The following is a 26,218-nucleotide window of genomic DNA, read 5'->3' as shown; positions in this document are numbered from 1 at the left end:
AAAATACCTCAATAGATCCAACAGGTTCCACCTCTGTGAAGACAGAATCTTCAAGAATTGTCTTGTCTTGAAACCCTACAATAGGGAAGAAGAGAGAGGGAAATTGGGGAAAAAAAAAAAAAAAAATTCTGCATGAATCCACTGTGCGTTCTCAGAAGGTTATTTTTTTTTTAATCAGGCTTACATCTGATCTGGTACAGTTGCATGCAAAGTTTGTATACCCTTAAAATTAAACGAGAAAACCAATACATTTGATGCACGTTAGGTTAGGGCTTAAAGTTATTTTTGTCATAAGTGACAAAAATGGTCCAAAGTATGGTAAATAAGTAATCAAAATAAAGCAAACAAAATGATGTCAGTGGGAACCTTTATCTCACATGCCACTAAGGATTTTGTGTCTAAGGTCCATTTTTTTGGTTCAGGTCTTGCAGTGGCTGCCTTCCCGATTCCACCGAGTCATTACACTATGTCAATGGAGATGCAACGTTTTCAGCAAATATAAGGAACTGCTGTAAAAGATGTTTAATAGGAAAATGGAAGGTTATGTTGGGTTTACAACTGAGTGGAGGAAAAACAGGGTGGGCTCTCTTGGAACTAGTGGACTAGGCCAGTTTGCTTGCTTTCTTGCATATAAAAGGCCCCCACAATGTCACATTCATCCACTGGCCATTCTCATCAACCCAAGTAATAATGGTGGCCTGGCAGAGCTCCTGTAGAACCACAGTTACATTTCCTAACTTTATGTTCTTCTTCCTTACATTCTGGTCTGCCAGTTCAGCTTCCTTCTGCACTAGAGAAGGCAGGATGTTAAAGTTATCATGAGGATTTGAGAGCACTCAAATAGTTCTTATACTGTATTTCATTGTGGATCACAATCATTCAGTGTTGATCCTGCTGCCTATTGAGGACAATAATTGCTCAAGTGTTGATGCTGGTCAAGTTGATACTGGTCTCAACTAAGGCAAGGCAGCAGCTGTTGGCCCCTGACGTTGGCTGGCCTGGTGAGGCTGGCCCATTGGCCTCTGGCATTGGCTGAGCTGGTTTGTTGAGGCTGTCCCTTCCACCTCTAAAGTAAGCTGCACTGGGGAGGCCACTTCCTCAGCCTCTGGTATGAGCCCTGCTGTCACCCCACTGCCTGTGTTTGGCCGACTAGGCTCGGGTGATGCACAGGTTGTAGCACTCCCCCCCCAAAGATTTTTTGAGGAACCTCAGCCTGTAGCTGGTCCAAGATAACTCAATCTGTTCAAGCTGCCATTAGTTCTCCCGGATCTGCTTAGCCCGGTCAGACATGATTTCTGTAAACTCTGCTGCATCCATGGTTGGGACTAGCATTCTGTCACAGATTGATTGGTGACGGATGCAACTGTGGAAAATTTTAAAAGTGAAACGCACATGAACAAAGGCTAGGACAAAGGCTGCCTAACAAACTAGACAAGCATGAAATATACATGAACATGGCATGGATACGATAACAACGATGCTACTCACAACAGACTCTAGACAATGAGTGCTATACAAACGTGAGTTATATGCTGGTGCTCATTGTGCATAAATATAGTTCAGCTGCTCATGATCATTTGACTCGGTGTGTGACATGAACATGTGGGCTGCAGTGGCTGATGGGTGCTGTAGTCCTGTGCCAGTATTGACGCTAACCTGACAGTTATCTCCATCACCACTTCAAAAATATCCGCAAGTGAAATTCCTCTTAGTGCTACCCATAATGCAGCCAAGTGCATCAAATTTCATTTAATGAAAGAAGGCACCTCTTGACCCTTGTTCAAGTATGCTTGCCTAATGACTTACTTCTACAGCACTTACTGCTTCTACAGAGCAACCACCATCTCCAGAGATCCAACACACCCCCTTTCTCCACCCCTTCAGTCTGCTTCTACAGGTGTATCAATGGCCACATTGCCAGTCTAAGGAACAGCTTCCATCCAAGAGCCAACTATATTGCTCAATCCACCATACTGACCTGAGTATGAGACCATGCCATGTTGCTAATATTGCACAAATTTCATTTGACTACCCTGATGCATATTGCATGATATATATTTGCACAAAATATCTCTGTACATTACTGTCACTGCATTGTATTCCTTTCTTTTTTATTTATTATAGTACGCAGAAACTTTTTGCTTATGTAGGGTTTAGTAAAACGGGCAAGAAAAGCAAGGAAGCCATAAAGCCATGAGCCACACTCACAGACTTTGTGGAGCCGAGTGAATTACCACCTGCCTAATATCAGCTATCCTCTGATGGAACATGCCCGACCAGAGAATAAACCATTACAGCCAAGAGGAACCCTGTGAAATGGCTGGTCCTCAGGATAACACTCAAGGACCCTAAGCCATAAATCTGATAACCAAAAAAAAAAAAAAGGGGGGGGGGGGGGGGTGACTCACCCAGGGAGGCCTCAAGAAAGAATCAACACAGGCTAGCCTTCTGGAATGAGACCTTTGTTCTTTCCCCCAGGAACAAATTCATGACCCTGATCTCCCCACGAGTCACACGTTCCAGAGTACCCAGCTTTAACAGACTGCATACTTTACGTCTCCTAAAAGGACAATGACTTTTAAGATGATGCACCATAGGTTGAAATAGGGCTGCCTTTTTAATGTCGTGCCTACGTTATTCCTAATGTTACTCCTATTCCATGTATCATGCCTATAGCCACCAATTATCTCCAAGTATTACAGTTATCAGAATGTTAATGTGCATCAACAAGTATGTGGTTTTTAGTATGAATGTGTTCCTTGAAGGATTTTATGAAAGATGAGAACTCTGAGTCTTAACAACTCTGAGTCTCATCTATCCAGAGTGAGAGGTCCGACCGCTGACCAATCAACATCGCCGGAAAACCCCTCCAAACAACAACAACGCAAGAGGGGAATCCCTGGCAACATAAACGCAAGTATAGTACCTCCAGATTCTAGCTGAACTGGTGCATTTAATATAAAGTTTAAAGCCCTTCTAAATGAAGCAAAGATTAAACTGATAAGTTGAAGGTTTATTCAGTCATGGTCTGAGAAACTGCTAGAAACTCAAGACTTCATTCACTCTCTGTTCAAAGCCATTTTCACCCCATTCGTGTTTGTGTTAGATTAGTTTCTGTGTCTTAAAATAGAAATAAAGTCTCGTCTGATTTTTAAAGGCAAGTGTCTTGTGTCTCTGTGCTTATAATTTACTGCCTTAAGCTGCCAATCTTGTTACTGTGCTCTCAATATAGTGTTTCACTATATTTAGGATATTATTGCCAGTGGCCACGGAGGTAAATATTCCATGCACAATTAATAAATATACTAATTTCAAGTTATAGCTGGACAAATATTTGTACAGCTATTAAAATATTATGTTTGTAAAATTTCCCCTTCTGAGCTGATTTGCTAATGTCCTACATATACTGGTAGAGAATGCAGGAAACTTTACCTAAACAGCCAATTTCTTACACTTATATAATACAGTATATGTAACATAGCTTGATAGAGAACTGCACAATGAATTTTGCTGTACTTGTACAATGACAAATGTATTTGTATTCATATTAACCCAGTGGTTACCCAATACACACAAAAAACAAAAACAAACAAAAAATGCTTGACAATGACCTGCCATTTGGTAGCTGCTTCCACATAGCATTTAAATGCCCTCGTTAGACCCAGGGCTAGCTCAAGGGCACATTCTCCTCTGCAAGATCAGATACGTTGATAGGCTTATTAATATTCAATTAAATTTTTATTTATATAGCACTTTTAACAATAAATGTCACAAAGCAGCTTTGAAGAAATATACCACAGTGACAATATCTTTGGCAGGAATGCTAGCTTCGGCCACAATGCGACACATTTGAACTCTGTTCTACAATGCAGACAGTATGTGCCATATTCATATGGCCATAGTGATGGCCAGTACAACAGCTGTACCAAGTACCACTGTGGGGACCACCTTTTGCATGGAGGTAAGAGCAGACTGTGTTGCATCTTTACAAAAAAATTTATCCCTCGGACAAAGTCAGCTTGTCACTGGTATGCAGGCAATGCTGCCGCATACAGTTTTAAAGTAGACATAGAAATAAATAAGTCTAAAAGACTATTAAATAAACTCAAACATCAAGCAACATAAGGGGTTTATGTTCAGTGTTTTACATAATAATAATAATAATAATAAGAAGAAGAAAGCTTTCCATTTGCCTGCATACGACCACTCTCAAAAGTGTGACTGACCCCCTGCAAACATACCAGGGGCCAGACACATTTCAAGGTGTAGAGTTTCTTATGCTACAGTGACCCATTCATCTGGGCCCATGGTTGGATGGGTAGAGGGCACAGAGGGCTTGTCAGTAATGTCAGTGTGGGATGGGGTAACTATGGCCTGTTCAACTAGAAGGAGGCCATCAACAATGTGACAAATGTGCTGCAGTGTCATCTATAACAGTGACAGTGCCAGAAAACCATACAGCTGTATATTTAGACAGTCATGTACCAATGGATCTTGGTCCAAAGCCTCTGTCCCTGCCCTGTCAGTGAATCACATTGGACAGCAGGTTGTCCATCCATTAGGAAAAAGACTACCTTCCATTCTGTCATAGGTGTTCCAAATTAGCTTGTTCACTTCTTTGTCAATTTGCTAATCCCCAGGCACAGGTTTGTTGTGAGACAGCGCATCCTTTATCTGATTGCACCAACCTGGTAGGTAGGCAGGCAGGTTTTGAAGGCAGAAGCTGGGCACCTGATCACATCCAGAGCTTGTTCAATATGGTTTGTGATTTTGTTTCTCCACTGATGTGCCATGATGTTGTACATGCAATCCCCTTGTTTTTCCATTCAATTTTATTTTTATTTTGATTTAGAGAACTAGAGATGTCGCTCTAGATCCCTAATGAGTAGGCCAGGGGTGAAAGTGGCAAGTAAAAACTCTGAGACATGACGAAATGCCAAGAGGAGCCAGACTCAAAAGTGAACCCATCCTCTTATGGGTGACACCAGATAGTGAGATTACATATTATTACATTGTACAGTTGTAGAAAAGTAAAGGCAAACATTACAACACACTTGGCACTAATGTTTACTACAAGCATATTGTGAATAAAAGTCTTGGGATGAAGTCTTTAAGCAGCAGTTCTTAGAAGCTACAAATCTAAAGTATCCAGGAGAGATTAACCACTGAAGCATTAGAGACTCGGCCATACACTTTGGGAAGTGCAAATCTTTAGGGTGTCCATGTGTAACTATCCAAAGCAGCAGCAGGTGTGTACAAACGCAAAAAATGTATCCTGTAGAAAAGCAGGTTTGGAGGGTGACTCACAACAGTGGAAATGTGTTAGGATTAGTTAAATTTAACTTAAAGGTATTGAGTATGCTGTCATCATGAAAAGGGTGTACATTATGATCAGAGTGCAAGCACGGACTCAATCAAGTATGACTGAGAGCATAACCAAAAGGGAGAGCAGAAGGTAACACAGACATATGGGCACCCTAGGATGCTGCCAACATCCCCGTCATATGTAGAAAATATTGGTGGCGTATGGGTGGTGTGACGGCAGTATATTTACTGACTGCATAAATAATCAAGATAGCCCTGTTTTCTGTCAAACACCTGCATGTCAGTGAACTGCTTCTGCATGTGAGATCAGGAGCGCTGTTTGGTTCATCACCTGCTGTTTTTACTGTCCACACAGAAACCAGTTGCCAGATAAGTACACACAGTTCCTGTCATTGCAGAGAACTCTCACTTTGAGCTCCTTTAATTGGAATTGCCCCCGGATTATGAGGAAGTGGAGGAATCACGTGTGTTCCATGCCACTTGGATTGTGGAAATATATACATATTGACCCGCCAATCATGTTTGTTCAAATGTGAGGCAGGAAGGAGAGAGAGGAGTCAAAGATTATACCCAGGTTTTTAACGGTGGTGGAAGGTCGAACCAAAATGTTAAAAATGTTAACATTATCAGCACAGAAAGGAGCAACCTTTTTTTGGTGAACCGACAAGTAGTAGATCTGTTGCCCTTTACTTTAGAGCCCTTTACAGTGTTGAGTTTGAGAAAGTTACTGGTCATCCAAGCATTTATATCATTAATACAAGCTGTTATGGAGTTGGTGGGAAAAGGAGAATTGTGTTGAGAACTGATTTAGAGCTGGGTGTTGTCTGTATAGCAATGGAAGTTAAAGCCGTGATGATGAATAATGTTACCTAAAGGGAGCATATAGATGACGAAGAGTAAAGGCCCAAGAACAGAACCAGAAGCAGTAGAGGACTTAGCCTGGCGGACAGAGATGTAATGCTGGTGGTCAGACAGGTAAGAAGTGAACCAAGATAGGGCAGTTCCAGAAATACCGAGAGCAGAGAGTCGTGAGATTAGAATACTGTGAGAGATGGATCTTTCCTCTGCTTTTGACACTAACAGAATTAAAACTGCAAATGGAGCCAGAGTCAGTGGCCATAAGAAGGTCACTGACAACCTTAAGAAGAGCTGTCTCAGTGCTGTGAAGAGTGAGAAAATCAGACTTGAAACATTCATAGAGGTTATGAGATGACAAATATGACTGAAGCTGAGCAGCAACAACTTTTTCCAAGCAGCTTTGAGAGAAGCGGAAGATTTGAAATTGGTCTGTAATTGGCCATATCAGAGGGGTCAAGGCCAGGTTTCTTTAACACTGGTGTGACAGCTGCAGTTTTTAATTCAAGAGGAACACCACCAGTGCTGAGAAGTTGAGAAATGAGAAGTGAAATAACAGGTGCAGAGTTTTTGAGTAGAGCAGTAGGAGCAGGGTCAAGATGACAGAAAGATTGATTAGATTTCTTCAGTAGCTCAGAGATATAAGCAGGGGTTGGAGGGTCAAAATCACTAAAAGTACCAGGTGCAAAATAAACTCGAACATCAAACATGTGAATATGGTCCCTGTAAGCAATAAGATGGACGTTCAAACCAGTTTTCCTGTAAAGGCATTCAAGGCGATGGCCAGTAGTTTTTAGTTTGCGAAGTGCAGGGGTAAACCAGGCAGACGTATTTGAAGAAGGTAGAAGTCTGCATTTAAGGGGGGCGTGTATATTAAGGGCAGTAGAAATAGAGGAATTATATTTGGCAAGGATATCAAGGGCACTAGTGTTTTCAGTAAAGTCAGAAAGATGTTTGTACAGATTCAGTAAACAGTAATGGATTAAGAGAATTGAGGTTACGGAAAGCTATGGTAGATTTCACCCTAAGGCGAGGGAGAGGCATTTCGCAGTTGAAGAGGTGATCAGAAAGTCCAATCTGAGAGCCAAGCACAGAAACATTATGTAGACCAGTAGTACAAACCAAAGCAAGTGTGTGACCTTTTAAGTGTGAAGGAAAGTCAATACGCTGTATGAGATTGAAACATTCAAAAACTGACATGAGTTCGCGGGAATCTGCACAATCATTATATTAACATGTATGTTGAAATCACCAAGTAAGATAACAGAAGAAGACATAGCACGGGAAAGGGTTAACAGTTCATGCAGTTCAGTGAAAACATTTGACATTGATTTAGGTAGACGATACAAGAGAATTACAATCATAGGAAACGTACCAGAGATTTTGGGAACTAGATATTCAAAGGTTAAAGTCACATGAAAGTCAATGGTATTGACTGGGATGTTACTACGGTAGACAGCAGCCAGACCACCACCCCAAGATGTCAAAAGAGGTTTGGCCAGGTAGCTGTATCCAGAGGGAGTGAGGAGATTTAGGTGGAAATAGTCGTTAGGAATTTGCCATGTTTCAGTAAGCAGCAGAAAGTCTAGGTCTTTCTCAGTTAGTAACGTGGAAAGCACAGTAGCCTTATTCGTGATTGACCGACAGTTAAGCAGCGCTAATACAGAATGTAACACGCAATCATTGCGTATGTGTAGATCAGTCAGAGATGGAGCACAGGATACAGTAATTAATGAGGTAAGATTTATTCCACGGAGGTTAGCCAGCAGCATAGAGTAGCGTATATCCGAGCGGTTAGACCAGATAGATGGAATATCGGGATATATATGGGATGTCGGGCAGCACGATGAGAAGTGGTGGCGAATGGAACGATGAATGTAACGTGGCCGTCTAGCAATCCCAAGCTCCTTGCAGATCCTGTATGTAGTTGCGTCGAGATGAGGGTGCATATTCAGGCTACGCAGTTGAGATAGCGAGTTGTTTGAGTGCCATATCAAAAACGCAGCTGAATAATAACCCCAGAGTTATAACTCCAAGGTACTGAAAGAGCAGGTACTGGAATGTTGCGAGTGGTGATAGACATGGTTAGATGAGAAGGCACATCACTGGCGATTGAAGAATACACTTCTCTTGCAATAGTACGCAAGAGAGCCGCAGCACTCACGTCGCTGATAGAGCACGATCAACGCAGTATGGAGACCTTATCAGTCAAATTAGATGGCAGGGGATACCTCACCATCCAAAATACTGTCCATGATAGAAAAACGAGGGAGTGGAGACTCACCCGCCAGCTATGTAGAAGGCCCAATGGAGCGCGAAGATCGACAGACAACAGCAGAGTGGTGTGATTTGGATGAATAGCCGGCGATGAGTATGGGTTATCCAATCAGAGTTATAATCCACAGTAAAACAGTAAAGTCCAAACTATAATCCAGTAAAGTCAGGTATCCAGAAGAGCACGAGAGGAGATGAAACGATGGACACGAAACATGACAGAACAAAACAAACAAACGAAAAGTTCCAGCAAGAAGCGGCAGCAAAAACGCGCACAGTGTACTCTCACCGGAAGCGGAAGTGAAGACATCTACCTCACGGAAATCTGGATGTCTGTGGAGGTTCTATCCACTGAGCCCACAGGGTGCACCGAGAGGACAGGGCAAAAGACCTCTCGGGGGAAAAGCAAAGGAGGGGGTGTACATTTTATGGTCAACAACTCGTAGTGTGAGCGGAGCACTGTACACTCTATCAAGTCCTTCTGCTCCCCTGACCTGGAATACCTCATGCTTCTGTAGGAAATTAGCTGTTTAGGTTAAACTGCCTGCATTCTCCACCAAAATATGTAGGACATTAGCAAATAAGAAGGGCAAACTTTGCAAACTTACTATTTTAATAGCTGAACAATTTTTCACCCAGCGATAAGAAGACACGTGCACACACACAAATGGGGTGAAAATGGCTTTGAACAGAAAATGAATTAAGTCCCGAGTTTCTAGGACTGTATGCTCAGACCATGACCTGAAAGAACCATCAGCTTATCAGTTTAACCTTCATTTCGTTTACAAGTGCTTTAAACTTTATATTAAATGCACCAGTTCAGCTAGAATCTGGAGGTACAGTACTTGCGTTTAAGTTGTCTCTTTGGATGGGGATTCGTCAGTGGTCTGGTTGCTTTTGAGTGGCATCTCGGAAGACCAATCAGGATGATGACTGGAGTGAAGCACAGGCGGATTGCAGGATGATGACTGGCAGAGTCTCGTAGGTGAATTGCAGGAAGGGAGCTTGACGAGTCGGGAGGCTTCACAGGAACTGGTCATTACAGACCAGAAATTAGGCATAACCCACTCGGCTCCTCTGTGTCTGTGAGCATTGTTTTATGGTTTCCTTGCTCCCCGTTCACTTAAAAATCCAAAACTTCTCTGTCGACCACATTGGCTACTGAGGAAATTCATGGAGAGTTATTATTACATCTGTGTACATCCCCCTCAAGCTGACACAGACCAGGCACTCTAGGAACTTTATATTCTCATAAGTAAGCAGGAAACCATGCACCCTGAGGTCACTCAAATAAATATTTTCAACAAATCACATGCAACACATGGGGGGACTGGGTTTTGGACCATTGCTACTATCCCTTCCAGGGTGGCTATAAATCCCTCCTCCACCCACCTTTTGGCAAAGCAGATCACTCTTCTATCCTGTTCCTGCCCGCCTACAGACAGAAGCTTAAACAGGAACCAATCGGATTCTACGCTGCAGGACTGTTTGGAGACGTGGACTGGGAGATATTTTGGTCTGCCTACGATGGCAGTCTGCCTACAAACAAACCAGCTATGCCCTCTGTGAAACCATCAGAAGAGCAAAACACCAGAACAGAGACAAGAAGCACAGTTGAACACCCCCAACACAAGAGACATGTGGCAAGGAATTAACATCACAGACTTTAATGGAAATCAACACTCCAATACGAACACCGCTGCCTCTCTTCTGGATGAGCTTAACACTTTTTGTGCTTGCTTCGAGGCAAACAACTCCACTCCCACAGAGAGAGCTCCCTACGGCCGATGCTGGAGAGATCAGTACACTCTCTGTCTCTGTAGTGGACGTAACCTGATCCTTCTGACTGGTGAATATCCGTAAGGCCGTGGGTCCAGACGGCATCCCTGGCGGCATCCTTAAAGTATGTGTGAGCCAATTAGCTGGTGTTTAAACAGACATTTTCAACCTCTCCCTGTCTGTAGTCCCCACATTTTAAAATGTCCACCATTGCGCCTGTACCGAAGAAATCTGTGGTAACCTGCTTTAATGACTGGCGCCCTGTTGCTCTGACCCCCATTGTCAGCAAATGCTTTGATAGGCTCATCATAGACTACATCTACATCTGTGCTGCCTGCCTCATTCAACCCACTGCAGTTTGCTTATCATAACAACAGCTCCACTGATGATGCCATTGCCTTCACCCTACACACCACTCACTCCCACCTGGACAAAAAGAACACATACAGTACCTATAGAAAATAATCATACCCCTTTGAAATAGTTACTTTGTCATACAGCCTGAAATCAAACCCCATTCCAAATCATTTTTCCAGCTTTATTTACAATTTTGGTCTTACAACATTAAACCGATGAAAGAAAAAACAACAGTTCTGCAAATTAATAAAAAACAAAAAACTAGAATAACAGGGTTGGAAAAGTCATCAGTCCCTTGATTTAATACTTTGTAGAGCCACCTTTTGCTTTAATTACAGCCATCAGTCTTTTTGGATATGTCTGTACTAGCTTTGCACACCTTGATTGGGGAATATTTGCCCATTCTTCCTTGCAGAATTGCTCAAGTTCAGTCAAATTCTGTGGTGAGTGGCAATGGACTGCTCTCTTCAAATCCATCCACAGATTTTCGATTGGATTTAAGTCAGGGCTCTGACTTGGCCACTCAAGGACATTCACCTTCTTATCCTTAAGCCATTTCATTGTTGTTTTGGCAGTATGTTTAGGGTCATTGTCGTGTTGGAAGGTGAATGACCTGCCCATCTTCAGTTGTCTAGCAGAGGGACACAGGTTTTCCTCAAGAATTTGGATGTACTTGGCAGCATCCATTTTCCCTTCAATCCTGACCAATTGCCCAGTCCCAGCTGAAGAGAAACACCCCCCCAACATAATGCTGCCACCACCATACTTCACAGTAGGTATAGTGTGTTTTGGGTGGTGTGCTGTGTTTGCTTTTCGTCAAACATAGCGCTTGGAGTTCAGTCCAAAAAGGTCTTTTTTGGTCTCATCAGACCATAGCACCTTTTGCCAGAAGGTATCAGACTCTTCCAAATGTGTTTTTGCATAGCACAAACTAGACCAAGTGTGACACTTTTTTAGGAAATGCTTCTTTCGTGCCACCCTGCCATACAGGCCAGCTTTGTGTAAAGCTGGGGAGACAGTTGTCACAAGCACAGACTGACCAGTCCCAGCCATAAAGCCTTGTAAGTCCTTCAAAGTTGCCTTTGGCCTCCTGGTAGCTTCTCTTATCAATGTCCTCCTGGCTCTGTCATCCACTTTGGACGGACGGCCTGATCTAGGCAATGTGCTGGTGGTGCCATACGCTTTCCACTTCTTAATGATGCTCTGAACAGTACTCCGAGGGATAGCTAAAGCCTTTGAAATGTTTTTGTAGCCGCCTTCTAACTTGTGCCTTTCTACAACTTTATCCCGTATATAAAGGCTCATCTGCTGCTAATGTCTTGGTGCCAGATACCAGATGCAATGGGCTGGTGTGGGTGCAGTGTGGGTTTTCATTCCAATCAAGCAGGAGGAACACCTGATTCCACCTGTTTAATCAGTTGATCTTGGCTTTCAATATACCAACAGGTGTCTGCTTGCTTGGGATGAAAACATGCACCAACACTGGCCAGTTCTGGATAAGATTGGATACCCCTTCTCTACAGACAACACTGATCAAGGACTTCAGCATGCTGTGAAACCTGGTCCAGAATGTGAGGAAATAGAACACTTTTAAGTGAACATGTTTTGTTAAGAACCAAAAGGAGCAAGCAAACTTTGGCACTCAACTCAATTGATCAAAAGTACAATTTTTCTAAATTTAAACAACTTGTGACTTGCTTGAATCCAGAATGGACTTCTTGGGTTGGTGGCAAAGATCCAGATTCTGCTTCCCAGCCATTCCTTCACCCCTCTCTCTCTCCGGTCTGTATTTAGGAGTGGATTCCTTAGAACGGTCATCATTAAAATAAATAAATGAATATATAAATTAAATTTAAATAGGTAAAATGTTAAATACATATTTTCCACAAAATGTTATTACTGCAAAAGGTGTTGACAAACACTATAATGAACTGGTTGGTTTCCATGAGACAATATTCTTGAGTCCACATTTATTGAAGTGAGGTCAAAGGCTACAGTAATTATTTAAACTGACCACTAGGTTATAGTGTCTTAATATTAAAGGAGAGTGCTACCTTAAAGTACTTCTCTTCATTGCTACTTGGTGAGGAAAGTGGGAGAACTATGAAAAAAGAGAGGGGGAAATTAAGTTGCTTGTACCATTTTCTGAGCTATTTATGGACTAAAGAATGGATCTTAATTCTAGCTATGGGAAAGTAATATCAGCTCATGAATGGATTGATTAGGATTTACATGTACCTTTGAGTTTACTTTTCAGCCGTGTTTTTTTCCTTGTGTAGTCACATTGAAGTTTGTGTCTGAGCAAAGATCTCTCACCAGGTGACAGACAGCTGTCACTTTCAGAGTGAAAGATCCTAATTTTCCTCTGTTAAAAAATAATAAAAATAAATTTGTAAAGCCTTTAAAAAATTCTTCCTTTCTCTCACATAAAATCACAACAGAATTTCAGCAACCTTTTGTGTAGATTTTGCAGATGGAAAGGACTTAACAGAACTGACAGACCTAAAGAGAAAAAAAGTGATTTCAATTCAATATCACTGAACTCACCAGTAAAAACGGAACCAATCAATGAGGAAATCAAAGTGTCTATAGGCTCTACAATGAAAGTTTTTGTTTAAGCTCAGTGGAGTGAAAGGTGATCCTTCTTACCCATTAGAGGAGACAGACTGACTAAAGACAACAGCTTTAGCCTGTGCCACCTGAACAGAAATATCACACTCAATATTTTAACTAAATGTTAAATATGCCAAATTGTGCCTGTTTTGGGAAAATGTTGAGGATGTACAAAAGTCAGTCATGGCTGTTTTAAAGCAAAAAATAAATAAATAAAAAAGACAAAACAAAACAAAAAAACAAACATACAAAATTAGCACTACATGCGCTACCTCCTTTTACATTTTCCTACTTCTACATGTCTGTATGTCTACAGTATCATAGCGGAGACTAATTTCAGTTGTACTGAATTGTGGTCCCAAATGAGCATCCTGAATCAACTGTTGCAATATATTTTAAAACAGAACTGGTTCTGTACATCATAGACATCTACATTTAAATTTTCCCATTATTTGCCACATATGTTTGCAGAAATTAAAGTCTGATTATTTGCTTTAAAACAAGATCTTGGTGGCCATGGCCTGTTATTAATCCAGCCCCCCCCAAAAAATGCTACCCATGAAATTGCTTTTTATATCCTCAACCTTGCTCCAAAACTAGCACCATCTGGTGTTTTTAAGAAAAAAAAAAAAAAAAAAAAAAAAAAAAAAAAAAAAGCGACGCTAGCAATCCTGTTGGCACACATCTGAAAGGCTGGGGAAATTAGCATATGAACAAAACATTTATATTCAGCATTCACATTTATATTTAACATTTACCTTTTATATTTAAAATTTACACTGAAACTTAAAACAGTCGTTTAAAATGAATCACTGTCTAAATACATCAGAATGACCTCAAATGTTATTATTTCCACCATGTCATGTTCAATCAAAAGGTGTAGGTTATTTGTCAGTACCTAAAATAATGACTAGAAAAGACAACAGCAGGGAGCAGAGCTTCTTCCTGCAAAGCCCCCTCAGATATGAAACAGCCTTCCAATAGTGTTCAAGACTGAGAGACAGTTTCCTAGGTTAATGTGCAGATCTTGGGGGTTCATGGGCACAGAGTGTTTTGGTAAACTGGGATGTTTTGATGTGATGTGATGCCATGTGATCACTCAGGTTTGCTGATGACTTGGATGAAACATCACAGATATAAAAAAAATCTTATAAACTTTTTGATAAACTGATCTCACAATGTTGTAATTCAAATTTCGTGATGACTGGACAAAAATTATAAGAGAAAAAGCAAAAAAAAAAAAAACATGATTTAATGAACAACTTGGCCAACATCCTGTTTGGCAGATCACAAATTACAAGTTGAACTCTTGGCACCTTCCAAGAAATCAAGAGAATGAAGAATCATGAATGATTGCAGGTTAAGCAGTTCAAAATTTACAAGCAGTTTTACTAATTTGAATTGCAATGCCCCCTAGAGGGGATTTAGACAAAACTTCTTGGAGTCCCTATGGACATGATCGTTTACTAATTGATCCTTTACTTGAGCAAAGTTTGGTCAAAATCCGTCACACTGTTGCTGAGATAGGCCCTCCTATCACAAATCACAAATTCCTTAGCTCAGCAACACTCAGAACTCAATGGAATCAAAAGAAACAAGAATCTTGATTTTGAGTGGTTCAAAAATTATGAGCCATTTTAAAAATTTGCAAATTATTACGGACACCTAGATGAATTTAGACAAACATTCTTGAAAACCCCTAGGATAAGATACTTCAGTTATATACAAAGTTGGTCAAAATATGTAACACAGTTGCGGAGATATGCCCTCACTTCCTGTTTGGTGGCGTCCCCATCAAATTCGTTTGCATGTTATGGTTCAATCATCCCAGACATCAAAACAACTTTTTTCAGAATAGACTCACAATGCTGTGATTCAAATTTGGTGATGATTGGACAAATTCTGCAGGAGAAGGACAGAAAAACTGTTTAGAAAAAATTCCAAATGGTGGAAAATCCACTATGGCAGAAATCGAAATCATGAGATCTGTTGAACTTGGCTTGACCCACAGAATCAGAGAAAAGTTGAATCGTGTTTCTACAACAATGCTTTGCAGAGTTATTATTGTCAAAGTATGTCCAAAGGTGTACACCAAAATTGTGGAGGTAGCTGAGACTGTCCTCCATCACTGTGCCAAATTTCATAAAATCATACAAAGAATTCTATAGGCTGACAGACTCCCATATGTCAGTATAATAATAATAATAATAATAATCCCAACAATCATGCTAAGTCCAAGCAGTCTTAGCAAACATTGTCCCCAGTGGCCTGTCCTTGCCAGTGTACATAGAACAATAAAGAGACCATACATGAACATACTTATAAGTTTTGTGACAATAGCTCAATGCTAGCTGTACAAAATGTACTGTACTGAAATCTGACTGGCCATGTTATATTAATTCAGTGGTGATTAAAAATTCAATTACACTGAATGCAGCATACCAAATTTCAGCACAATCAGACTTTCAGTTTCTGAGAAATAGTTATTTAACTATTTAACTTAACTGCACCCCTTTACAATGGTTATGCTCCAAGGTTTGCATACCACCTCAGAATCCTTTGCCATATATGCATTTCAGGTTTTGTGTAATTAGGCATTTATGAAGTACAGTTGTTTGAGTAAACCAGCTCCACCCCCACGTGAATTGATTGGCATGTGGCAGCCATGCGGTTTCCAAATTTGAACATGTTTTTAATAATTTGAGTGTTTTGACAAGAAACTTATGACAGTCTGACAAAAATCCTAGGACATGTTCACAAAAGTATGTTTTCCACATTATACAAATTATTGTAAATTGGAGTGGGTGGGGCTAAATGATTCAAATGGCAAATTTATATGGGTTGAGCCAAGGAATCAGCACAAAAAACAAGAAATTTCACTGTGGCTCTTATTTTCCTAGAGATATGCCCATTTTTGTGAGCACAAACATGAATAGTGCCCCCCTGTGGACAATTTGAGTGAGATTGCATCAGTAGTGGGTCCATACTCGAACCTACCACTCAGGTTTTGTGATGATAGCTCAATGTTAAACCTGTCAAATGCCTACTGAATGGCTGATGGCAGAAGTAATTAAGTCATCATTAAAATTCCAATTACAGATTAGCATAATGATAAACCATACCAAAGTTGATCAGACTTATGGTTCCTGAGAAACACTCATCTGACCTTAGCTACACTCCTATGCATGACCACATCCCAAATTTTAGACATGACCTCAGAATCTTGTCTTGTATATGCCTTTCAAGTTTCATCTGGAAGCACAGCCTTCATGAGTTACAACTCTGAGTAAATTATGCTCTGCTTCATTAGAATTGATTGTCTGATGCCAATCAGGTTTTATGAAGATACCGCTATGTTAACCCTGTCAAATGCCTGCTGAAATCTGATTGGCCAATGACGGCCATGTTTAAGTAATTAAGTCAACATCAAAAATCCACTTATGGTATAGCGCAGTGGTTCCCAACCTGGGGTCCCCAGAGTTCACAGGAGGGTCGGGGGAGCTGATATGATTTGAGGTCAAATAAAGATGCATGTTCCACTAATAGTTTTATATAAAAATATTTTTATACGTTTTTAAAAAATCATGTGCTTACAATAAAGGCAGTCAAAAAACAATTCTCTCTTATATAAAATATTATTAATGATTCTCTTTTACACTAGCCAATTGCGTTCACGTTCCAAGCTGGAAGGACTGTCATTGGCTGTTGTCGGTTCAGATAACATGCGTGTCAACACAATATCAAAATCAAATGGAAAAATGTCAGAGAAATGAAAATGTGGTAATTCTTCAACAGATGTGAAGAAAACGTTTAGACACTATGACAAAACCTACTTAAATTTTGGTTTTATTGAAGGTCAAGACAAGTCCTGGCCAGAATGTGTGTACTGTGGTGATGATTAACATTTCTTTCATATATATATACATATATATATATATATATATATATACATATATTATATATAAAAATATAAAAACACACACACGAGGGTTGGGGGGGCTCAGATATATATAAAATATATATATAAAAAAGGAAAAAAGGTTGGGAACCACTGGTATAGCACATACTGTAGATGCACCAAATTTCAGCTTGATAAGCACTCATGAGTTACAGCTTTTTGAGCAAATTAGGCTCCGCCTCATTAGAATTGATTGATGTGTGGTGGCCATATTGTTTACAACTAATTATCAAAAACATGTTGACATTTGTAGTTTGGCCAAACATCCTAGGACTAGATTGCAAAAGTAGGTTTTGCATATTATGCAAATTAGCAAAAAAAAAAAAAAAAAAAATGGGCAGACAGGGTTCTTGATGCTTTCCTCTTTGGGAGAACCCAAGGAATCAGTGGGGGAAAAAAAAGAATTTTGTTACTAGGACTCACATTTCATGAGATACGGACCAACACAAAACCCTGCTTTATAGCACCACCATTAGGCTGATTGGGACCATCTCACTTCAGTCAGTATCTATTGACAAAGTTTCATGTCTGCCGGACATACAGTTTGGAGCTTGGCCCCTAATTAATTCACAGTGGCTTTGAAATGAAGTATATTCTCCGAATCAATAATAGTGTTCAATACTTCCATTTGTTATTTGCAAATGAGCCATCATTTCCCATGATGTATTAGTTATGATATTTTGAAGAGTTTTAATTCATATTTTGTAGATGGATAAAAAAAAGATCACCAAATTATAATTTCCTATAAGAAGAAAGTCTTCAGTGAGGAAAAAAAAAGAATAAGGCTGCAGTGATGTATAAAACTTAATGAATATTCAGCAAGCCATATTTTCAAAAGTTTTTTAAATGCCTCTATGGAGTTCTGTGCTCTTTTTACAATTTAAACTTAGTGTTTAAAGTTCCCAACATTTGGCATTACAGGCCAGAAACCATAAAGGATGCAACAGATGCAAGCAGAACTGGCAATTGTAACCTGAAAAATTCCATAATTGTTCAATAGTTTCTATTTTAAATAACTTGGCTATAATGTTTATGTATCTTGTGATTAACACACATGAATTCACAGTTACATACCTCTGTGTCTGAACCATTTATGGTGGTGTTTAGAGAATATTTGTCTTCTGTTGGGAATGTCCTACATCTGTACATACCAAAATATATATACAAATGTTGTGATACTGTTTTAATCAAAATATAGAGATAAAGGGGAAAAAAAAAATCCGTTGGGATTTAATCTCACTTGTGTGATGGCAGTTTCCCAGGCCCACTCTGAAGAGCAAAAGAACCCTGGGAAAAAGACAAAAGGTTGTGAAAAATTAAAGTTCTTAATTATTTAAGTTCTTAAATAAAAATGAAGTTCTTAAATAATATAATATCCAGTTAAGGTTAGTACTTACTTGAGCTCTTCTTGTAGCCTTTGTGATAGAAGGACTATAAGAAAAAAAAAAAAACATAACACATACTATAGTTAAATAAGAAATGTCTCAATTTTTTCAAAAAAGAAATAATACTGATTGGAAGTATAAGTGTCTTAATGCATGCACATAATATACTAATGGAAAAAAGAATAGCAACACTCATTAGACAAGAACACCAGCATGTGAATAACAAAACAACAGGAAAACAGCTCAAAACTTTTTGCAGGCCACATTGTCTGGTATCTTGGTACACGGTCAATGGGCCTCTGAATGTATAATTATGGGATGTTGTACAGGATTGAGTTTCATGAATGCATGGAACCGCATGGAATTGGTGTTCTACTGTATTGTCACTCGTGAAGGAATTGTGTCTGCCAAGAGTTTCACTATTGCAGTTTGACCACATCTTGGCTTGGCAATTGTCCTGTAGGCATGCTATAAATTCCTGAGTTAGAACAGATTGGCTTCGGGCACCACTGGTGACAAGCCCACCTGTAGGACGTAGTCCCTCTGCTTTGCTTAATTATTGCAGTGTTTTATTCTAAAAGCTGTTTCTGGCCTTCAAGATGACAATGTTTACAGAAAAATACAGAACCTATAATTATAGTTCGCATAGAAAATGCTGCAATTCTTTTTTCTATCAGTATGCAGATTGTAAAATAACTTCTCCAAATACTGTTTGAGATATATACCTCATGAATGTCTGTTTAATTTCAGTCGGAGTAGCTGGAATTCCTGAATGAGGAGCAATTTCATGTATTGTGAAATATGTCAAATTCTTAAAAAAAACTAGGCTACATTAGATATTATACATTTTGGGACATATATAGTGACATTTTACACACCTGAGTCTTCCTGACTAAATACAGTATGCTGAAAATACATTGCAGAAACACAGTTAATACAGTTAGTATTTCATATGGTACCTAGATATGTACAGTACATTTTTGGTGGATAATTAAAGAGTCATGACACTTCAATTATGGAGCAGCCTTTCAGTTAGTGTTTGAGACTCAGACACAGTCTCAGTCTTTAAGTTTATGCTGAAAAATAAAAATAGCTTTTGTTCTTAGGTGAAGGTGGAGATCTGGGGATTCATGGGCATAGAGAGGTCCCAGGGTGCCATCTTGCTTGTGTTACCTTCTGGCTATCCCTTTTAGTTATGCTGCCATAGCTAAGAGTCCCTGCTTTTGCACAATGTACATCCTCTTAAACCATTATAGGACAAGGGCATACCTAATAATCCGTTTTCTCTCTCTTTCTCTCTCTCTCTCACTCACACACACCCACCCACCCTAGACCTGCCTGGCCCATCCACATTGTCTACTTCTGCTTGGAGTTTCTTTCACCTGAGAATCATTCATTGCTGCTGAGGATTGTTTTGGATGGTACCACACAGATACCATAAAGATTGCTATAGATTGTTTCTCTAGGATAGTATGGAAGAAATTTTGTCTTAAGTTGGAGATTTTCATGTATGAACAAAGCTATTGTATGATTTGTGAATGTAGCAGAAGAAATGTTAGAAACTTGCTTTTTGCAGAACGTGACCATGAAAGATAGAACTTGTTTGTAACAGCCTGTCTTTTTAACCAATGAAATGTCTGTAACCACATGAGACCCTATTCAAAATGTTATATAATCATTTTTTCTATATGCTACTGGAGATGATCTGAGATATTGGTGTTAGTAAGGTCAGTCTCCCCAGTCGTGAGTATTGCAATAAAGAAACCATTTGATAGGAGGGAAAAAAAAAAAAAAAAGAAAAAAGTCTCTCTCTTTTAGGGTGAATTTCCACTACCTTACCCTAAATATTCCACTTCTGAAAATAGTCCATGCCCAGGTCTCACTTGAAATGGAGTACTATAAATACTATATTTATATATATTTATTTATTATTTATAAATACTATATTTTATTTATAATACTTTATAAATACTATAGATTTAAAGCTAATACTCATACTGAAGAGGATTTCAATACAATCAGTACTATATGACTTTTTGGCCTATACAGTCCCCTCCAAAAGTATTGGAATGGCAAGGCCAATGCTTTTGTTCTTGCTATACACTAAAGACATTTGAGTTTGAGATCAAAAGATGAACATGAGACAACAGATCAGAATTTCAGCTTTCATTTCCTGATATTTACATCTAGATGTGTTAAACAACTTAGAACATGGTACCGTCTGTTTGAACCCCCCCCCCCCCCCCCCCCCCTTTTCAAGTAATCAAATACATATATATGTATAAAAAGCCAGGTAAATAACAGGTGTGAACTGTTAAATTAATTGTTTAAACAATCAATAGTTCTGAATGTCTACTCTTGGTTTGAGCCCTGGTTTTCACATGCGAAGACTGCATTTGTTATTAAAAATGATAAACCAACATGAAGACCAGAGTTCTGTCTATGGGAGAAAAGAGGGAAAATCTATCAGAACCATTGCACAAGCATTGGGCATAACCAGTAGAACAATAGAAACCGCTGGTATACTAACAACCTGATATTGAACAGATTGGCCAAGGAAAACATCAGCAGTTTATGACAAACATTGAGAGAGCTGTGAAGAAATACCCAAAAACAACAGTCAGTCACATTACCAACAGCCTCCACATGGCAGGGGTGAAGGTATCACAATCCACTGGTTGAAGATGACTTTGAGAGCAGAACTATAGAGGAGATACCACAAGATGCAAACCACTCGTCAGCAGTAAGAATCATAAGGCCAGATTGGAATGAGCAAAGTGTGGAGAAAGAAAGGATCTGCAAAACATCCAAAACATACAAGCTCACTGGTGGAGGTAGCGTCATGGCTTGGGCATGCATGGTTGCTTCTGGAACAGGCTCACAAACCTTTATTGATGATGTAAGTCATGATGGTAGCAGCAGAATGAATTCAGAAGTCTACAGAAGCATTCTGTCTGCCAATTTAAAGAGAAATACATCCAATCTTATTGGGAGGAACTTCATACAGCAAGGCACTGACGCAAAATACACTGCCAACACAACAAAGGACTACATCGGGGGAAAAAAGTGGAAGGTTCTAGACTAGCCATGTCAATCACCAGACTGTAAGCCAATTGACCATGCATTTCATCTATTGAAGAGGAGACAGAAGGGAGAAACTCCCCAAAACAGAGCAACTGAAAGAAGCTGCAGTGCAAGCCTGGAAAAGAAGAACGCAACAGTTTGATGATGTCACTGGGTTGTCGGCTTGATGCAGTGATCGCAAGCAAGGTATATTCAACCAAGCATAGTGTTATTTACCTTAAGATTATCTGTTCCAATGTTTTTGCTCACCTAATAATTGGGTGGTCTGCCACTAAAGAGGCCATGTTCTAAGTTGTTTAACACATCTAGTTGCCTTCAGTGTATAGCAAACACAAAAACAATTGGCCTTTTGGATGGGACTGTAGTTGTGGAAGAGTAATGACTCAATCTCACTATCTGGTGTTGCTCAGAAGTGGATTCCCTTTTGAATCTAGTTCCTCTCAAGATTTCCTCTGCATGTCATCTCAGGGAGTTCTTCCTTACCACTGTCATTGTCATTAGGGCTCTAAATCTATATCCAAAGCTGCTTTGTGACAAGGTCCATTGTCCAAGCATTATATACAGTGAATATAAAAAGTCTACACACCCCTGTTAAAATGCCAGGTTTCTGGTGATGTAAAAAAATGAGACCAAGATAACCACCTCTAATGTGACCTATAACCTGTACAACTCATCTGAAAAACAAACTGAAATTTTTAGGGAGGGAGAGTAAAAATAAAAAAACAAAATGTGGTTACACAAGTGTGTACACCTTCTTATAACTGGGGATGTGGCTGTGTTCAAAATTAAGCAATCACATTCAAACTCATGTTAAATAGGATTCAGTACACACCTGCCATCATTTAAAGTGCCTCCCAAATAAAGTTCAGCTGTTCTAGTAGGCTTTTCCTGACATTTTCTTAGTTGCATCTTACAGCAAAGCCATGGTCCACAGAGAGCTTCCACAGCATCAGAGAGATCTGATTATTAAAAGGTATCAGTCAGGAAAAGGGTACAAAAGAATTTCCAAGGCATTAGATATACCATGGAACACAGTGAAGACCATCATCAAGTGGAGAAAATGTGGTGGAACAGTGACATTACCAAGAACTGGACGTCCCTCCAAAATTGATGAAAAGACGAGAAGAAAACTGGTCAGTGAGGCTGCCAAGAGGCCTACAGTAACATTAAAGGAGCTGCAGGAATTTCTGGCAATTACTGGCTGTGTAGTACATGTGACAATCTCCTGTATTCCTCATATGTCTGGGCTATGGGGTAGGGTGGCAAGATGGAAGCCTTTTCTTACAAAGAAAAACATCCAAGCCCAGATAAATTTTGCAAAAACACATTTGAAGTCTCCCAAAAGCATGTGGGAAAATGTGTTATGGTCTGATGAAACCAAGGTTGAACCTTTTGGCCATAATTCCAAAATGTATGTTTGGTGCAAAAAGAACACTGCACATCACCAGAACACCACCATACCCACAGTGAAGCATGGTGGTGGCAGCATCATGCTTTGAGGCTGTTTTTCTTCAGCTGGAACTGGGGCCTTAGTCAAGATGGAGGAAATTATGAACAGTTCCAAATACCAGTCAATATTGGCACAAAACCTTCAGGCTTCTTCTAGAAAGCTGAAGATGAAGAACTTCATCTTTCAGCACGACAACGACCCAAAGCATACATCCAAATCAACAAAAGGATGGCTTCACCAGAAGAAGATTAAAGTTTTGGAATGGCCCAGCCAGAGCCCAGACCTGAATCTGATTGAAAATCTGTGGGGTGATCTGAAGAGGGCCGTGCACAGGAGATGCCCTCGCAATCTGACAGCGTTGGAGCGTTTTTGCAATGAAGAGTGGACGAATATTGCCAAGACAAGATGTGCCATGCTGATAAACTCATACCCAAAAAGACTGAGTGCTGTAATAAAATCAAAAAGGTGCTTCAGCAAAGTATTAGTCTAAGGGTGTGCACACTTATGCAACCACATTATTTTGTTTTTTTATTTTTACTCACCCAACCTAAAAGATTCCAGTTTGTTTTTCAATTGAGTTGTACAGGTTATAGGTCACATTAAAGGTGGGAAAATTTCTGAAATTCATCTTGGTCTCATTTTTTTTACATTACAGAAGCCTGGAATTTTAACAGGGGTGTGTAGACTTTTTATATCCATTGTACATCAAATTTAATTTAACTGAAGATCTAAAAATATTAGGCATACTTGATTCTAATAGAAGAATGTGACATGTACTCAGCAAAAGCAAAGAATATTCTAATCCAATTTACATTACCCATCCCCCAGACCCCTGCCAAATCAAGAGAAACACGTATTAATGATTCTGAGCTAATCTCTAAGCTGACTCTTAAACAAGATTGTCACAATGTCTCCAAGACAACTTGATAGCTGGATTTTATGCTAAAGTACAAAATATCAATCTTGGTTAAGACATAAGCTAGTTATTCATGTAGAAGTTACTGATATATGCCTTCGTCAGTCAGAGATTACTAAGAGTAACATTGTAGATGTGTTTAAATTAGCGAAGGTGACGTCCGATGCAGTAGTGTGCTCTGGCCCCATCCCAATGAAGCGTGGCGATGTAGATTACAGAAGGTTATGGTCGCTGAACTGATGGATGTCCAGGTGGTGCTCCAAAAACAATGTGGGCTTTATAGGTAATTGGAGTAGTTTTGAGGGCAAGGCTGGCCTGTTAGGGTGGGACAGTATCCATCCCACTCAGGAAGGTGCTCCTCTCATTTCTTGTAGCACAACACAGTCTCAGAACAGGCCTAGTTAATCTGTGACAATCCAGAGCCAAGGCCAGGGAGCAGACAAGCAGGCTAAACCTACTGTCTGCTAGCTGCACTGAGTTATCACTCAGGTTCCAACATATTGAGTCTGTGTCTGTTCCCCGAACTAAAAAAAATAAATAAATAATTTAGAAATACCCAGAAAGTTTTAGTAACCTAATTAACATAGAATTAAATCAAACCGAATGCACAACCAGCACTGTTGATCTGAAGCGGCGTTTAGCAGAAACGTGGATAAAAGCAAACAAGTATGTAGCATTAAATGAAGCTAGTCCTCCCGGATACAGTTACATACATCAGTCCTGTCTAACTGGCAGAGGAGGAGGCGTCGCAGTTATTTATAATGATAATCTAGATGTCACACAAAAATCTAGTCATAAATTCAACACGTTTGAAGTTCTTTATACTAACATAACAAATGTAGCCACAAAAAATAGGTCTACCCATACAATTCCGCTAATTATTTTTTATAGACCCCCAGGGCCATATTCTGTATTCCTTTGTGAATTTGCAGATTTCATCTCTAACCTGGTTGTTTCTTTAGACAAAACATTAATTGGAGACTTTAATATTCATTTTGATAATCCAGCAGACCATCTGAGAACAGCAGTTGTGTCCATTCTTGATTCAGTAGGGGTTAATCAGAATGTAATAGGACCCATTCATAGTGGTGGTCACACTCTTGATTTAATACTAATATTCATATTAAATATAGAAAATATAGTCACATTTTTGCAGTCTGAAGCTCTCAGATCATCTCATCTCACTTAAATTGTATCTTAATCACAATATATGCATTATACCATGACAATATATGCATCCTATCGCGTCAAACATACATTTTTATGTGTTTTATTTTGTTTTATCAGTAAACTCCCAGAGTTACCAACCATGATCAGATCACTGTCTGATCCCGAAAAACTTGCCCAGGCAACTGAATGCTTACAATCAACGTTCCGCTACACACTAGATAAGGTAGCTCCACTTAAAAGAAAAATAATTAGAGAGAAAAAGCTAGCACCGTGGTATAACGATCACACACGCAGCTTAAAACAGACCACTTGAAAACAAGAATGTAAACGATAAAATTGAAAATGTCAGGCAAAAATTCAGACTATAAATTTAAAACCAGACTAACCCTGTAGATAATATAATGATATCGGATCAATGATTAGAATGTTTTACTCCCCTTAGAGAGACCGAACTAATTTCACCAATTTCCTCATCAAAATCATCAACCTGTATACTAGATCCCTTACTTACATGTTTCTTCAAACAGATAATTCCAAAAACAAACAACTTCTAAAAAATAATCAGTTCTTCCCTTAGCACTGGTTATGTGCGTAAATCTGTTAAACTAGCAGTTATCAAACCCCTGATTAAAAAACCTAACCTCAACCCCTGTCAGCTGTCCAACTATAGGCCAATATCAAACCTCCCCTTTATCTCCAGGATCCTAGAAAAGATTGAGGCACAGCAGCTATGCTCATACCTACACAGGAATAACATTCATGAAATGTATCAGTCAGGATTTAGGCCTCTTCATAGCACAGACACAGCACTGGTTAAAGTGGTAAATGACTTACTTCTGGCCTCTGATCAGAGTTGTGTCTCCTTACTTGTGTTTCTTGACCTTAGTGCAGCTTTTGATACCATTGATCATGCTATTCTCCTCGATAGACTAGAAAATGTTGTAGGCATTAAGGGAACGACTCTCTCCTGGCTCAGGTCTTATTTGACTGATCGTTATCAGTTTGTAAACGTAAATGGTGACTTCTCTTCTCATACTAAGGTAAAGTTTGGT

At 39.5% G+C, this 26,218-nt stretch overlaps 1 protein-coding gene across 4 annotated transcripts in view; it reads right to left on the bottom strand.

Moving 5' to 3' along the window:
- sycp2l (synaptonemal complex protein 2-like) overlaps positions 1-26,218 on the bottom strand; it is a 42,947-nt gene that overhangs the window by 8,965 nt on the left and 7,764 nt on the right. For 3 of the 4 annotated variants that reach the window (XM_053227872.1, XM_053227874.1, XM_026923975.3), the window contains exons 15-25: positions 19,425-19,452; positions 19,272-19,314; positions 18,559-18,592; positions 18,402-18,448; positions 18,236-18,302; positions 13,240-13,289; positions 13,044-13,092; positions 12,829-12,955; positions 12,645-12,691; positions 12,289-12,394; positions 8-75 (exon numbers count right to left, since the gene is read on the bottom strand). In XM_053227872.1, the coding sequence (XP_053083847.1) occupies positions 8-75; positions 12,289-12,394; positions 12,645-12,691; positions 12,829-12,955; positions 13,044-13,092; positions 13,240-13,289; positions 18,236-18,302; positions 18,402-18,448; positions 18,559-18,592; positions 19,272-19,314; positions 19,425-19,452 (666 nt within the window). The remainder of the gene's footprint in view (positions 1-7; positions 76-12,288; positions 12,395-12,644; positions 12,692-12,828; positions 12,956-13,043; positions 13,093-13,239; positions 13,290-18,235; positions 18,303-18,401; positions 18,449-18,558; positions 18,593-19,271; positions 19,315-19,424; positions 19,453-26,218) is intronic. The other variant, XM_053227873.1, reaches the window with a different exon arrangement.

Source organism: Pangasianodon hypophthalmus, chromosome 22 (genome assembly GCF_027358585.1).
Source record: "Pangasianodon hypophthalmus isolate fPanHyp1 chromosome 22, fPanHyp1.pri, whole genome shotgun sequence".
Classification (NCBI taxonomy): domain Eukaryota; kingdom Metazoa; phylum Chordata; class Actinopteri; order Siluriformes; family Pangasiidae; genus Pangasianodon; species Pangasianodon hypophthalmus.
This window is presented reverse-complemented; position numbering and strand designations above follow the sequence as displayed.